This window comes from Bactrocera neohumeralis, chromosome 6 (genome assembly GCF_024586455.1).
Source record: "Bactrocera neohumeralis isolate Rockhampton chromosome 6, APGP_CSIRO_Bneo_wtdbg2-racon-allhic-juicebox.fasta_v2, whole genome shotgun sequence".
NCBI classification, from domain to species: domain Eukaryota; kingdom Metazoa; phylum Arthropoda; class Insecta; order Diptera; family Tephritidae; genus Bactrocera; species Bactrocera neohumeralis.
This window is the reverse complement of record NC_065923.1, coordinates 25,527,080-25,543,322: the sequence shown is the minus strand read 5'-3', so window position 1 is coordinate 25,543,322 and position 16,243 is coordinate 25,527,080. Positions and strand designations below refer to the sequence as shown.

The following is a 16,243-nucleotide window of genomic DNA, read 5'->3' as shown; positions in this document are numbered from 1 at the left end:
ACTAGAGTCAAATGACTGGTTTATCAATTTCCACTATTGACCATTCACTTCAAAAATAAAAAAAACGTTCAACTTAACAAAAATCAACTTCCTATATATGTACATATAAAAATGCAGTTACGTGCTTGCTCCAATGGAAAGTGTTGCAAAAACACTGGAAAAGGTCTCTCTTGCCATGCATTGTGACACGTAGAAAAAATCAGTGTCGTAAAAGCTCTGCCTGAAGACGTGCCACCATTAATAAAATGCAACAAAAGTGGCACGCAACACACCGAAACACTCAAGTGCATGCAATATTCACCTAAACGGTATATATGTATGTACATATGTACGTATGTATGGTGCTAGGACTTTGCCGCAAGCTAGTTGGAGCGATAGTGAAGTGTGAAATTCCTTTCTGACACTGTTATTTCTTCTGGTCTAAGCATGTAGGCATTTTTTTAGTGTGTAACTTTTGCCAGCAACAATGGCTGTGTTTTGTGTGCGTCTTTTAAGCTCTGGCCAAGCGTATCCTATTTTGCATTTTTTCCATATATTTGACTTCCGAGTAAGTGTTTGTTCTTTACTTCATTTGATTTTTCATTCTTTTGACATTTCAACAACAACTACAAAAGTGTCTTATTGCAATAGAACGATTTATTTGATTTTGGGGGAAAAAAATGTTGCTGTTATAATAAAAACTGAAAGTTCTTGGCTAATGTTTTCTTTTAATCTTAAGTTGAAGATAGGTTAGGTTCAACTGGTAGGCCAAGAAGCCATGTAGGCTGATACAAAGACAGAATCCGAACGTGCCAATTAACGACTGGAGACTGTTAAGCGTGGAGAAATCGATCAACGAAGATGGACGCCAAAGCTACATCCTCCAGATCAATAAGGCGGCAGAGGATATTCTGTACGCGAGGTTCGGAAAGATGACGTGGGCGTGGGAAGTGTGTTCCTTCGTCTCAAGAAATGCCATTCCGCGGACGGCAATAAAAACACGTTGGTGATGGGTGAAGTAGAAAAGGATCTCGGCATCTCGGGATCTACTTCACTTATCCTACTGGAGGTGGAGGTGGAGAAAGGACACAGTCAGCAGTCTGATGGTCCAAAACCAAGAGCTGAGGGTACTTTAAGTGAACCTCCACAAGAGTAAGATCGCCTCTGTCGAGCTTCTTCTCAATTTTAGAAAACGGCGGCTACGACATGGCTTTAGTCCAAGAACCATGGATTGCATCGGTTAATGTGGTCGCTTGGCTGAAGTCACAAAACTACACCCGAGTGTAATTAACAATGTAAGATCAGTCATATTGGTTAAAGTCAAGGATAGGTAAGAGAAATTACTATTGAAGTTTATACCGAACCTCTGATTTAGCTTCTACTGCTTCATTTGATAATGCAAGCACCAAGCAGGATAATATGGTCTCCTTTTAGCTCGACACACTTCAACCAGTGGTGCTCAAACTTCTTTAATCTATCTGAAAATACTTTTTTGGAGGTCTGCCATAAATAGCCTGGTACAATAATTCGGCATAGTAAAGACCTGTGATCAATTTCTTCTTCCACAAATAGTGGCAAAAAATGGTGAGCATCTCTTCTTCGGAGCTGGTTCGCCAGGCCATATCGATAGTTCGCGCGACGTGTTTCTGTGAGTGGTGCAAACCGAAAATGCATCGTTCGTTAGAGCAGTGCCCCGCGATTAAATTCTGTGTGAAACTCGTAAATCTCCGACAGAGACGTTTGATATGATCAGATATCGCTTTAGCAAGAAATGGTGTGTTTCGGTGGCACCAGGCTTTTTAGGACGGCCGGCGTCTCTTCGCCCTAAAAAGGGAAGAATGCGCAAATCCAAAGTGAAAACGATGCTCATTGTCGTTTTTGACACCAAAGTCATCGTCCACCATGCATTTGTTCCTCTTGGACAAACCGTCAACGCCAAGTTTTACATGGAAGTCCTCAAGAGACTCAAACTAAGGGTCAATCGGGTCCGACAAGACATCGCAGCCGATTGGAAGTCGCACCACTACAACGCCCCGGCTCACACCGCCATTCTTGGGAACAGCTACCTAATCAGGGCTGGCATCCCAACGTTTCCGCAGTCGCCCTACAGCCCAGATGTGGTCCCCCCGGTCAATCGGTCAATCCAAATCGCGAACTCTTTTCCTCCGTGGTAGCCATTTTCGGAGCACCTGGGACTGTCACAACAAAAACGACTAGCGATCTTAATGAAAATTGTTTCCCTATATTTTGACGAACGTTATCTAAGGAGAATAGTCACCGCAAACAGCATCCAAGCAATTTCAGCCTAATGCTCATTGTATGTTTCCCAAATTCATATTCAGTCATCTTGTTTAATGAAATTATCTTTTTATATATATTATAAAAATAATCGTTATATGAACTATGAGGAACGTACCGTCAACTCAGCGAGTTGGTGCCTAATTTACTGCAAACACTTTTTGCCAGAGCAAAGAAGAAAATATCGTCTTAAATATATACACGTAGTACGTGGTACAAGTCATAAGCATTTGCCCTGTAGAGGTATATAGAGGTTAGATCTGTGATAACTGTCAGTGTGAAAATTTCAGGTTAACTGGCCTTTCTTCTAAAGCGCCGCATGTGTACAAAGAATAACAAAAGGCAGATAAAATGTGGCAAGTGCAACACTTTCCCATGCACTCTGTGCTGTTGTTGCATTTAGTGTCCCTACCGTCGCATCAAGTGTGCTATTTCACACTTAAAACTATTGAAGTGAAATCTTTCCTTTAAGCAAAATTTTTTTCCAAGTCATTTTCATAGCAACGTGATAGTGTTAGAGTGAGCGGGTGATAAATAGAGTGTGTCAAACGTGTACCAAATGCACTTGCATTCGCTTACAACGTTATATACATATATACATATATGTATATATGGTATATAGAACTACATATACTACTACATATGCAATAAATTGCTTTCACAAGTTTTTCCAACGCTCACGTTTTCTTTCTTCTTTCAGTTACACTTGAATAAAGATTGTATTTACTTTCGCACACACACATCCACAAATTACACATGTACATATAAGCTAGAACTCGCGCTGAAGATATTTGCAGGTTTTGCGTTTGTGTGAGTAGTAGTGCACACGAAGGTCAAGCGTCTGTTTCACCAGGTGCTAACCCATTTGTTGCTGGTGGCACTTGAAATGCATTGCAAAGTGCTGTGTGTGTGTGTATGTTTATATTTGTGTGTGCCTGCATTGAGCGAAAAATTCCTAAAAAATAAACGAAATTTCGTGATAAAAGAAAATGTGCTGCTGCATTTGCTCACCTCTTCCCAGCGCCGTCGTCGCCATTCAAAGCCACATCAACTTGGCCACGTTTTTCTTGCTCTTCAGCGAGCAGCGAAAAGGTTGAAGAGGACTCGCTGACATTTAAAGCAATCACAAATGGTGTGGTGTGGTTCATTGCATGAACAGAAAATGAGCAAAAATGCAATGAGTTTGCTGTTTTTTTCGAAAAATTTCAAGGACGAAACGTGAGCAATTTGGAAAACCAGTAGTTTGAGTTTTAATTAAGCGGAAATATGGAATTTTGAAATAAATCGTAATGCCGTTTAATTAAGCGAATTAATTATCTGCCGAAAAAGTTTGTGATTACGTGTTCCTTTATTTAAAAAATCTGAATTTGAGGAATAAGAATGGACTAAAATTCGATGGGTTCAAACATCGGTTACAAATAGAGAAACATTTTTGTAAGGAAAGACAGATCTTGCAAAATGAGTATGCTTAAGAAACCCGATTTGGTTTTAAATTAATTAAATAGTAGAGAATAATTGTATAGGCCGAAAAACTCAGCAGATGCAAATAGCTTGTATTTGTTATAAGAAAACTTGCCTCAAGAGAGTCGTCCATCCACCTCTGCTATTGACGCTCGATAAAGTTAAATAAACAGTGCTTAAAAATCTTCGTATCGACGTAAGACTTATAGCAGAGTATCCCAATATTTCATATGGATTAATTCAACCAGTTTTGGTTAATTTATTAGTTAATGTATAGGTTAATATATTGGTTAATGTATTTGTTAATGTGCTGGTTAATGTATTGGTTAATATTTTGGGTATGTAGCATGTCAATGCTAGACTCGTACCAAAAAACTTAAATCGATATGCGGTCGCAAAAAAACTGCTTGACGACGTAGCTGAATACCTCACGTTCATCAATCGTATCATTAGTGGTGACGAGACGTGGGTTTATAAATATAACGTCGAAACTGAATAACGATCTAGCGAAAAGCGCTTCAAAAATGAGTCGAAAAATCAAAATTCGCTCGAGTGTCTTCAGCTATCCCAGTCGAGGCTTATAACATGTGTATGGAAAATTGGATAGTAAACAGAGATTTGTATTAAAATACGTGAAAGTGCAGTTTTTTTCTTTATCCGGATCGAATCTGACCTGAAGGTAATTTGAGTTTTCTACAGGGTGCATAATCTTTTCTGTTAGTATGTAGACATTTGGTAACTTTGCCATTTGCTATCAGAAATATTTTTAAAATCTTAACTTGGGAAAATTCTATCGTAAATCGCTTTACACATAAACGATGAGTCAAAAAGTTACAATTCACATTGAAAAAAGCCTCTGAATAGTGTTGTCTCAATGATCAAACCCATTTCACATTCAAGATAATGCTTGAGTCAAAACTTTCGCCATATTTTTGGAACAATACGGAAATCAGAAGATGGGAATAAATAACCATCCATGTTGACTCACTATTTTAGTCAGCGACAAGGTGGCTACTACCTTTCGTGCGACGTCTTTCATCTATTGCTGGAAACAATAATTCGAGCTGCAGATTTCAATAAAGAAGGTACAATCTTCTATAAGAGTGTACACCTGTCGGCGTACGCCGATAACATCGATATCATTGGCCGTAACAACCGCGCCGTTAGGTTTGCTTTCTCCAGATTAGACAAAGAAGCGAAGGAAATGCAAGAGGAAATACTTCCTTTCATCAAATAAACAGTACGTCGGATTCGCACAGCACAATTGATAGTCATAACTTCGAAGCATTAATTAGACAAAGAAGCGAAGGAAATGCAAGAGGAAATACTTCCTTTCATCAAATAAACAGTAGTCGGATTCGCACATCACAATTGATAGTCATAACTTCGAAGACGTAGATAATAACTCTTGCCAACACGTCCTACTTCGGACTGAGTAGGCAATCGAGAAGTAAATCACTCTCTCGACGAACACATACCAAAATCTATAAGTTACTCATCATCTCCGTCCTGCTATATGGTGAAGAAGCATAGACGATGACAACATCTGATGAATAGGCGTTACGAGTTTTCGAGAGAAAAGTTCTGCAAAAGATTTATGGTCCTTGAGGTCCGATGAGCTGTATGAGATATACGGCGACATTGACATAACTCAGCGTATTAAGAGACAGCGGTTACTCTGGCTAGGTCATGTCGTCCGAATGTATGAAAGCAGAGGAAGAGGAGGACCTCCACCTTTGTAAAGACCAGGAGGAAAAGGACCTGGCTTTGGAATTTAAAAAATACCATTAGTTATTTTATTTCGTTGCTTTCTGACCTACTCTGATAAGGCATTTCTATTTAAATGCTTTCCATAAAAATTCTTTATCTTGACAGCTATTTGCTAAAGTGGTCTGATCTAATCAACTTGTTTGGAGACTGCAGAGCTGCTTTGAAAATAGTCCTTGTCAAATTTCGCGCAGACATTTAATCAAATAAAATTGTATTCCATTATTTGCAGCGACTTGATTTAAATCGGTAATTTTATATGACAGCTATAAACTTTCCGATCTCGGCGATTCCGACAAATGAGCATCTTCTTGGTGTAAAAACGACGTATGCAAAATAATAGAACGATGTCTCAACAGAGGTACTTTGCTTAAAACACTACTCCAATGCTTTCAGAAAAATAAAACGTTTATTTAACCTTCATTTTAATTTGCGTTTAATAATAGGTCATGTATAATAGGACAGCTTTAGTATTGGAGGGAATTTTAATTATGAAAGACTACGGATGAGTGATTTCTCCTTCTTTGGATAGTATGAACGGGAACAGGAAGATACTAACTGTTTTTGCAAATATATAAGAAAATGTCTTTCAATCTTCTTTAAAGATTTATACATTATTTTGTATGATTTGATTAATACAAATATTTAATATGAAAGTATTTTAATTATATTTGAGATTAAAATACGTCATAATTTGTAGGGCATTTTTGCTCCGTTTTGTGGCACTGCAAGCACTTTGATGTGATTACTTAAATTAATTTTGCTACAATGTACTCCACTTTGGGAGCCACATAACGAATTTGAATCGATGGGTATATATGTATGTATAAGTATGTATGTATGTGTGTGAGTGTCTTTAAATTTCTCTGTTGCAGTACGCCTGCAAATATAAAAAGGACACATGAAAGAGACGCCTTTGATATACAAAAGGAGCATGCGGGTCAAGAGGGTGTGCTGGCTGCGTCAAAGGATCAAAAACAAGCAGATAACTTTTGGCCTGAAGGTATAATTAAATACGATATGCAGAACTAAGTTGACTTTATAGTTTCCCGTATGAAAGTGCTATTGTTAATGCATGGGCATATATTTGAGGTTTAATACTTTGTTGGTTTTAATTCACAAAAAAATACCATATATTGGAAAGATTTGAAAATTTTTAATTTTTGTTGATAGTAATTCATTAGCGAAGTAACGGTAAAATTTTGAAAGTACAAAAATGCATCCCTGGTGGAAAGGACACAACTTTCAGAACACTCCTAGCTTATCATTGTAATACTCTAATACTACATATGCGGCCATAAACATATTAATACACGTATGTACATATGTATGTTTGTAAAGTGACATTCTATCTTAATGACTTGTGTTTTTGACATCTGCGAAGTCTTTGTAATAATTTGTGTTCCTGTACAATTTGTTTGACCTTGCGCTGAATGACAGGCACGTGGATAATTACACAAATAAATATATGGTATATGGTAGTTCCGTATGCATGTATAAAAGTACATTGAGAGAAATCTACACAAAATATCCATATATGTATATATGTACGAGTATGTTGTCGATTGCAAAAAATTAAAAAAAAATTGTGTCCATGCTTGATTGCTTTGGGAGTTGGAAAGAGCAAGAGAAGCTTATACATACAATATTTATGTATGGATATGTTTATATTCTTATCCTAGCCTGACCAAGGTACCTAGAAAGCTGTGGTAATACAGTTTTTCGCTATTTTTATACTGTTGGAACATGTTGCTGCAGAGTATAATAGTTTTGTTTATCTAACGGTTGCATGTATCACTTAAAACTAATAGAGATAGACATAGGGTTTATATATAGAACTGATCAGGATGATGAGTCGAGTTGAAATCTGAGTGACCAGCTGTAACCTGTAAAGATTAAGATATCTTGATGAAATTTGGTACCCATGTTCCTTTGCAAAAAAGTATAGCGGTGATTCCCTTTGACAAATTTTTTGAAAAAGTGGGCGTAGCCCTGCATTTTATTTGGTTTATTGTATATATCACCTAAACCACTTAAGCTACAATAACCAAATTCGCTTACAGCAAATTCCTTTAGCACTCCTATATACACTGTAATAGTTGAAATCAGAAGATAACTCCGATCATTCCCCATATAACTTCACTGTAAAAAACCACTAAAAGTGAGATAAATCAATGACTAAATATGTCAGAGGTGTAAAATTTTACGATTGAGATTGTATAAGAAGACTTTATGGGAGCCGGGGTAAAAATTGTACGATGGGCGTGGGTGAAATCTCACTCACTTCCCTGAGCTCCCCATATACCTTATATTGGGTAGTCGAAAAAATCTTTTCGTATTTTGACAATAGATAACGTTGTAGTCGTATATCTCCAGTGCTACCAAAAGTTGAAACAAATTTACAGCTGTTCAAATATAAGTGGAATTAATGAAGAAATTCTCTATATTTAGAATTAGATAGAAATACAAAAAACTTTTTCGACTAGCCAATATAAAGATTTTCGAACTTCCGGGTGTCTTTATTCCGCATATATCGGCTAATAGGAGAGAGCGTGTTTTACTCATAACAGTATAACTTTGTGCCTAAAGTAGAGCATAAAGTTGGGCATAAACTTGACTTAACCCCCATATAACAAATATCAGGATTTTTGAACAATGATGAAACCTTGGGAGCATTGCATTTTTTTAGCCTGTGGCATTTTAATTGCATGTAGTATTAGCAAAAAATAGATAAAATTGGGTCACTGCTATCTCCTGAATACCTAACTTCAAATCATCAAAATTAACTGAGTGTATAATATTGGATATATTATAGTTTCGTGTGTAAGGTAAAGAAATTTTTAATATGGTTGACGTATTCTTGTTTTTAACTTCGAAATAATCTACAGACTCGAATACCGCGTCGGCAAATTAACTTATAAAACAACCTATTTTTATGAAGGCTTAACCAAATATTTACATAAAGGTAGCCCCAAGTTCGATAACATTTAATTTACTCAATCTCCCAACGGGGAATATGCGTGTTTTCCAACCCTTCGATGATTTTTCGCACAATTATGCTTCATAACTTGTCTCACTCCAATCCAAGCTGCGCAGTTAATCAGCTATTAAAGGCCTAATTAACTGACTACAAGCCTTTTAATACAAAAATATATATTTAACAGTGTGTACAGCATATTTCGTTGTTCTTTGCCCACAAATTTCTCATTTTCTCCGGAATGTAACTTTGTGTGGCAAATTTTTCATTTCCTTTTCCACTCAATTTTATTCCCACTATGAAATTTTTGTTCCCATTCGGTTATATTGTAAATACAGGGTTTTGCATTTAGTATGCTAGCTTTAATTGACTTCTGCTGCTTATATGTGGTACATATTGGGTTTCATTCAATTTTAATGCATAAAAATGCTAAAGCTTAAAATTTCGTGGGAGACCGCAGGGTTCTTGATTCCTGGAACCTCAACAAATACTTTTTATTTTATGTGAAATCAGCACATTTTAAAAATTATTTCAAACATCAAGGTTTGTAAAGTGGGTAAATTTGTTACATATCAACATACCGAAAAAGTAAACTTTAGTTTTGAATTCTTCTTTTTTACAACTTTTTTTGGAGGAAGATTTTAAAGATTTTTTGAAGTCTCTTTTCCTGTAACACCCTGTGCAACATTTGATGCTACCTCCAAAAGTTGATTATGTATTTATTTATCCCTTTTAAACAATTTTGCTTCTTTAACTGTAGTTATTTACTCGCAGATATGTTTGTACTTACGCTTCTTGCATTTCTTTTGCATGGTTCTGGTGGTCAAGCAATTCGCCTCGCCTTTTTTCAGCGTCAAAGTGCGTGTGCGCACATTGGTTTTGGGATCGCAATCGGTCCAAGCGCCTTTCGAGTAACGACAACTGGATTCTATAATATGTAAATAAAGTGAAAATATAAAAAATAAGATAAATAATTATAAGGTAAAAATAAAGGAAAAAGTAAAATTAAAATTAAAACAAAAAATTAAATTAAAAAAAGCTGAAAAATACTTGTAACAAAAGCGAACGGAAATAATAAATTGCCTACTAATGATTAAAAAATCACCTGAGAGGAAAATATTGGGTAATCAAGAAAGTCTTTTTGTATTTTGTCAATAGATGTCGTTGTAAATATTGTTGGTAATACCATGTTCCGAAAATTTAAAAGATTAAAAGCATTTCATAACCCAACAGTGTTCTTGCCGTTAGAAAATCAAATGTTATTGTCATTCAAGAATTCACATCGCTTAATATTTTCAAAAGAAAAGATTGTCATATGTATTTTGAAATTGTCAATAGATGTCGTTGTAGTCGTATATCTCCAGTATAGTGTTGGAAAGGTGAGAAGCGTAGTTAAGCTTCATTTAACCAAAAAAAATTAAATTTGGGGAAGTTGAAGAAAAGTTACAGCTGTTCAAAAATGAGGGAAAATAATGAAGAAATTCGTTATATTTTGTTATTTTACGGAGACAATGCTGTATCAGTTCGTACAACAATGGTTCGCTCGCTTCCATTCTGGAAATTTCGAAATTTCGATTTACACTGATGGAATAATGTCTCTAGCGGAAAAATGGCAAAAAGTAGTCGACCAAAATGGTACATGTTTGTTTATTTATTTATTAGTATAAATATAAAAAAATTGAAGTTTTATTAGAAATACCAAAATACTTTTCCAAATTCCAATATATTCAAGCTTCTATAAAGTAGTTAATGAAAACCTTCCTCTTTTTACATTGAGAAGCTTCAATGGTTTGGTATATTGTTAATTGAGTCCAAATTAATTGATCTTCGATTTCATTACCATCACGATCTCGACTTCGTTCAAATCTCAAATTAAATTTTTATTTAAATTTTTTTGATTATTTTAGTTGATATCATAGTATCGCGATATCATTCTATAGGATTTTTTTCGTAACCGCTTAGACCACAAAGTCAACACTAAATGAAAGATTTTCCAGAAACCACTGTCCATACCGCCCTTGCTATATTTGGACGAAACACAGCAAGACTCCTAGACATTCAGTTCGTATTACATGTAAGAATGATTATAGAGCTGAGACTACGAAAGTTCTTGTATACTTATACCAGTTTAAGGGAGTACACTTAGTGGGAAATTAAAAAAAAAAAAATATTTGTTTTAATTATTCTATAGGTTATATCTTCATACTAAAACTGCAATTCGATTTCCTTCATAGTTTTTGAGTTTCAATTTATCATTAAATGCGTTTTTCTCGAAATAGCATTTCCTCTGCATACTGTGTATATAGTTCTCCATACAATGACCTCCCAGTTGTTTTTATCTGATCGAAAATCGAATTTGGCAGACCCAAAATTAGGGGTAAAGTTGAACTTTTTTTAACGCCGCCATATTGTCAATTTTTGATTTTTTTTGGTCGGGTTAGATTTGTAAGGATTATATCTTCGGACAAATTTAATTTTGTATTCTCAAAATTTTCGCTGTGTATTCTTGAAACATGCTTAAATATACCTTGAAAATTTTAACAATTGATATAGTAACTTTTTCAATTCCCAAAAGGCGATGTTTGTTTAGGTTGTCACACTAGTTGTGCCTCTTTGGGGTTATATACAGTTAGAATTTTCAAAAAATCGTTTTTTTTTTTCTTAAAGTACATATAGTTCATATCGGCGACCAATATTACTCGAAAACGGCTAAACCGATTAGTCTCAAATTTTAACACGAGCTTCTTCTTTTTTTTGGGAAACCGCACTTGACTCCGATCGTACAGTTTGTGTGATAGCTATATGTTATGGTTGTCCGTTATCGGCGTTTCCGGCCGTGTTCAAAACTTCAATATCAATATCTCCGAACCTGAGAGACTAGCACACGTATATACAGACGGATGGATGGACAGACAGAAAGACATGGCTAAATCCACTCAGCTCGTTGTGCTGATCATTTTTATATCGATCGGGACTTCGACGTTTCCTTTTGGGTGTTACAAACATCCTGGCAAAATTAAAATAGCTTATTGAATTTTCGATAAATAGATAGAATAAAAATAGATATTTAGTTCGTCTAGCGATCTCGAGTAAAGCAGTATCAGTATATTGTATCCATATTTGCTCATGACTTAATAGTATGGGAGATGCTTGAATTTTTGCTAGGTTTTATGGCTCTAAAAATTATTCTACACAGTTTCATTCTGGAGCATTTAAAAATGTCTTCATCTATTCTAGTTAGTATTAGTATTTGCCTTATGCCTTAAAACTTAGTTTAATTTTCTAATATGTCTTTGTAACAGTTTATAATAGCAAACGAATAGTTCAAATAAAAAAAAATCTCTATTTTACGCGTACATTTATTTCTCAGTGTTAACTTGTTGTACAAAACGTGTCTCTGTACAGTTTTCTCGAACATGTGTTTGCACTCCACTAACTTTCACATTTCGACTCTTTGTATTACACACTTTCTATAAGCTCGACAAAGAATACAAAGAATTTTTATTAAGGCAATATGGCTTCAGGCAATTCGCTTAAAATTGAATTTAACATTTGAAATACTTTTCAAAGTTTTCCAAGTTAAAGCAGCATTATATGGACTGCACATTTATTTGGCTATGCTTTGTGTGAGAACAAATGGTCGACATCTGTATTTCTTTAAATTCGTGACCTTCGAACTTTTACGCTTCACTGCACTCAAGTATGCTTACATAGCTCACATACAAACACACAGAGCTACGCAATATTTGTACAAATAACTATACAGCTGCTGTACGAGTAATAAGTGTATATAACTATGTGAGTACGTATGTGTACGTATATTTGTTGGGCATTAAGCTAAGCTGTAGCATCGACTTTTTTGTGCCAAACTTCCATTCAATGTCGGCAAATGAGTTGCAAATTGGCTTTAACTGCGCACAAAAACCCACAAAATTCATCAACTCTTGTCATTGCAATTCCAGCCGCAGCAGCTCACATACGCATATGTATGTATAGTTGTATACATAAATGTGTGTATTTTCCTATTTTATCAGTATATTGTATGTATGTATGTGTACATAGCAGTAATAACTGATATGTACTATAAATGCATTAGGTGGGTTCGATAGCACTGAAAATATATTTAATATATTTTATTGGCAAATTTAAGTTCAAAAGAAATTTCGAAATTTTCTGAAATGTTTTTCGTAACTCTGTAGTCTTAGTCTTTTAATAAACATATTTTCTTAACCATTATACTTAAAGTAAAAAAAATCTTCTATTTCCGATATAGTTTCCTACCTATTCTCTTCTTCGGTTCCTCTTCCTTTCTCTATATTTTGTCTGTATAACCTAATACAAAGGGGCGGGCGGGAGCCGATGGATTGCCGGCCGAGCTATTCAAATACGTCGGCGAAGCACTGATAAGGAGCATGCATCAGCTTCTTTGTAGAATATGGTCGGACGGAAGCATGCCCGACGATTGGAACTTAAGTGGCCTTTGTGCAATCCGCAAAAAGGGAGACCCCACAATCTGCGCCAACTACAGTGGGATAAGCCTTCTCAACATCGCGTATCGAGCGTATTGTGTGAAAGATTAAAGCCCTCCGCCAACAAACTGATTGGTCAGTGTGGCTTTAGACCTGGAAAATCAACAACGGATCAGATATTCACCATGCACCAAATCTGGGAAAAGACTTGCGAAAAGAGGATCGATATCCATCACATCTTCGTCGACTTCAATGCCGCTTTTGACAACACGAAAAGAAGCTGCCTCTCCGAGACGTTCGATACCAAACGAGGTTTCAGACAAGGTGACTTCTTCAATCTATTGCTGGTGGAATTAACACGAACTGCAGAGCTTAATAGATATGGGACAATCTTCTATAAGAGCGTACACCTGCTGGCGCACGCCGATGATATTGATATCTAAGCGAATGCGACTGGTGTTGAACGAGGGCAAGACGAAATATCTTCTGTCATCGAACAAACAGTCGTCGCACTCAGTCATAGATTGCTATCTTGGAACCAGTATTAACAGCAACAACAATGTCATCCTTGAAATCCAACATACAATAACTCCCACCAATAGGGGCTACTTTGGACTGAGTATTCAATTGAGAAGTAAAGTTCTCTCTCGACTTACAAAACCAAATTCTACAAGTCACCCATCCTCGATGTCTTGTTATATGGTGGAGAGGCATGGACAATGACAACATCTGATGAGTAGGCGTTACGAGTTTTCGAGAAAAAGGTTTTGCGGAAGTTTTATGAGCCTTTGCGAATTGACAACGGCGAATGCGGTATACCATGGAACGATGAGCTGTACGAGATGTACGACGCCATTGACATAGTTCAGTGAATTAAGAGGCAGCGGCTACTGCTAGATCTTGTCGGCCGAATGGAGAAAAACACTCCGGCCATGAAAGTGTTCGACGCAGTACTCGCCGGGTGAAGCAGAGGAGAGGAAGAACTCCACTTCGTTTTTTCATACTTCTTCAAACATGTTGCAGTCAATGAGAAACTTTTTCGTGCCTGATTGATAAAGTATGTTGATGTGGACGACCAATGCATTGGTGCCAACAAGAAGCGCTATATGCCAAACAATCAATTTATTGAAGGAAACTTTTGGTAAGCGCATTATCTCGTCTCGTGGGCTTGTGGCGTGACCTCCGTGATCGTGCGATTTAACACCGCTGGACTATTTTTTGTGGTATGTGAAGTCGTCTGTCTACGCAAATAATCCCGAGATGATTGACGCTTTGAAAGAGATCGTTCGGCGCTAATTGCAGACATATGGCCCCAATTGCAGCAAACAGTTGTCGAAAATTGGGCCTTTTGGCTGAAATTTAGTCGAGCCAGCAGTTTTAGAACAAAATGACAATCTCGTATCCTTATAGAAAATTGTTGGCCATTACATTGAATTATATAAGTTTTACTTTTTCTTGAAAACCAAATGTCAAAACACCCTTAAGTCAAGTCTTCACTTTGTTCCTCATCGAATATTTCAGTGCTTAGTTGGAAATATTTGGACTTGATAAATATTTCCACTTCACTAGAAAGAAAGCTAATGCACTTTACTTTTATACGATAGAAGTCCACTTGGAAGTGGAAGTCCTTTGAGTTTTAAACCATCATCTACGTATCAAATCTGATCTAAGTTCTGCAACTGAGCTTATATGATATTGTGCTTATAACGGTGTAAAGGTATTTTATACAGCCATCCTTTTTCGTTATTTCTACTTACTTAATGGGAGTGACAGAGAGAAGATGAAGTTACCGTCTAGACAAGATATTATTTTTCGATTTATGGATATCCTGGTTATATACCTGTTTTTTAAATTTCTACATATCGTGAGCTTCTTATCATGATATGTCTTTGGTTGCAGTTATAAGAGTTTGAAAAAAACTGTGCCATAACTTAGTGTGCAGACCCAATGTATTCTCCCTTACATATACAAATATTTTACCATGAATGAGTACATTACGGGAAAACATAAATGTGTAGTTTGTCCGTTACATTAAAGCTGCCCCAAATGCTTTCAAGCTTATTTATTCTCCACCAAAATATGTACGCACATATGAATATACTTACATATACATATATTTAGTACGGATTTGTGTATGTCAGCGCAAGGACACAATATATTCCCATATTCGTAAAAACCTTGCCGCATGCACACGTAAAGCAATTATCCATACGTTTTTCGTTTTCATATCTTTTTCCACTTTATTCTCGAATGGAACTCCCGCAGGAAGCTGGACAATATAATTTTCCTTTCGTATGTTTTGCACAGTGATTCGTGTGGGTTACTATATAAATACGCACACAACCATGAAACTACTTAACGGTTGTCTCTACTTCTGTGCAGAGAAATTGCAAGGAATGTAGGGAATGCTGCGCATTTGTGTATGGAGTCAGTAAGCCCAAGCTCAAGTTATATACACACTATACATATATGTATCTCTGTATACTAGGTATATTTATGTGTGTTTGTAGTGTTGTATTGCCAATATATACATATGTATATGTATGTAAAATTCTATCAATTATGGTCTGTTATCATTATACATCGGCCATTAGCATACATACTCGTGTCATTCTACAAAAAGTTGGCCGTGCAAACGCCAGCTAAGCCTTAGTTTCAGCTGCTACTGACATGAGTCCGATTGGTATTTTTTTCCAAATTTCTTTCATCTAGTTTGTGGAAGTAAATGCGGGTTAGTACGAGTCTGCACTTAATTACAACTTTTTCATGACTTTCTGACAAAAAAAAACACTGGCAGTTTTCTTATTTGCCTTTCCTTACTTAATTTTTTTCTGTTAGCGTTTTTTGAGAAGTTTTTAATAAATTCACCATTTTAATTGTAATATGGTTTTGTCTCAGCTATCAATTTTTTATACAACTCCCAGTAGAAGAAATTATTATCAAAAGAATTGATTTTTTGGTAGATCTATGGTAAGGGTAGGACAGCTACATAGTATTCCATAGCCTCAGCACTAACGCAAGATAAGAGTCGAAATTTCAGCCAAATCGTATCGTTTTGATCTTGAGTGGCTCATATTATATCATGCTTGAAATATTTGGTACACGTTATGTTACTTTAGGTTAATCTGGTAGGCCAATAAGCCATGCATAGACCAGTTTTGGTCCTTTGCGATACCAGATGGAGTTCAGTTGCTAGGTGCAAGAGGAATAGTCATCCTTTAGGATGCCTGCGCTTGACGCGAATTTTAAAAGACCCTGCGGCCTCACTATCGATACCACCTCCAGCGAGGGG

General features: G+C 36.2%; 1 protein-coding gene across 3 annotated transcripts in view; it reads right to left on the bottom strand.

Moving 5' to 3' along the window:
• The window catches only part of LOC126762449 (uncharacterized), a 122,707-nt gene that overhangs the window by 9,257 nt on the left and 97,207 nt on the right, over positions 1–16,243 (bottom strand). For 2 of the 3 annotated variants that reach the window (XM_050479183.1, XM_050479184.1), the window contains one exon: positions 9,273–9,410. The exons of the other annotated variant lie outside the window; for it this stretch is intronic. In XM_050479183.1, the coding sequence (XP_050335140.1) occupies positions 9,273–9,410 (138 nt within the window). The remainder of the gene's footprint in view (positions 1–9,272; positions 9,411–16,243) is intronic. 3 annotated transcript variants of the gene reach the window in all.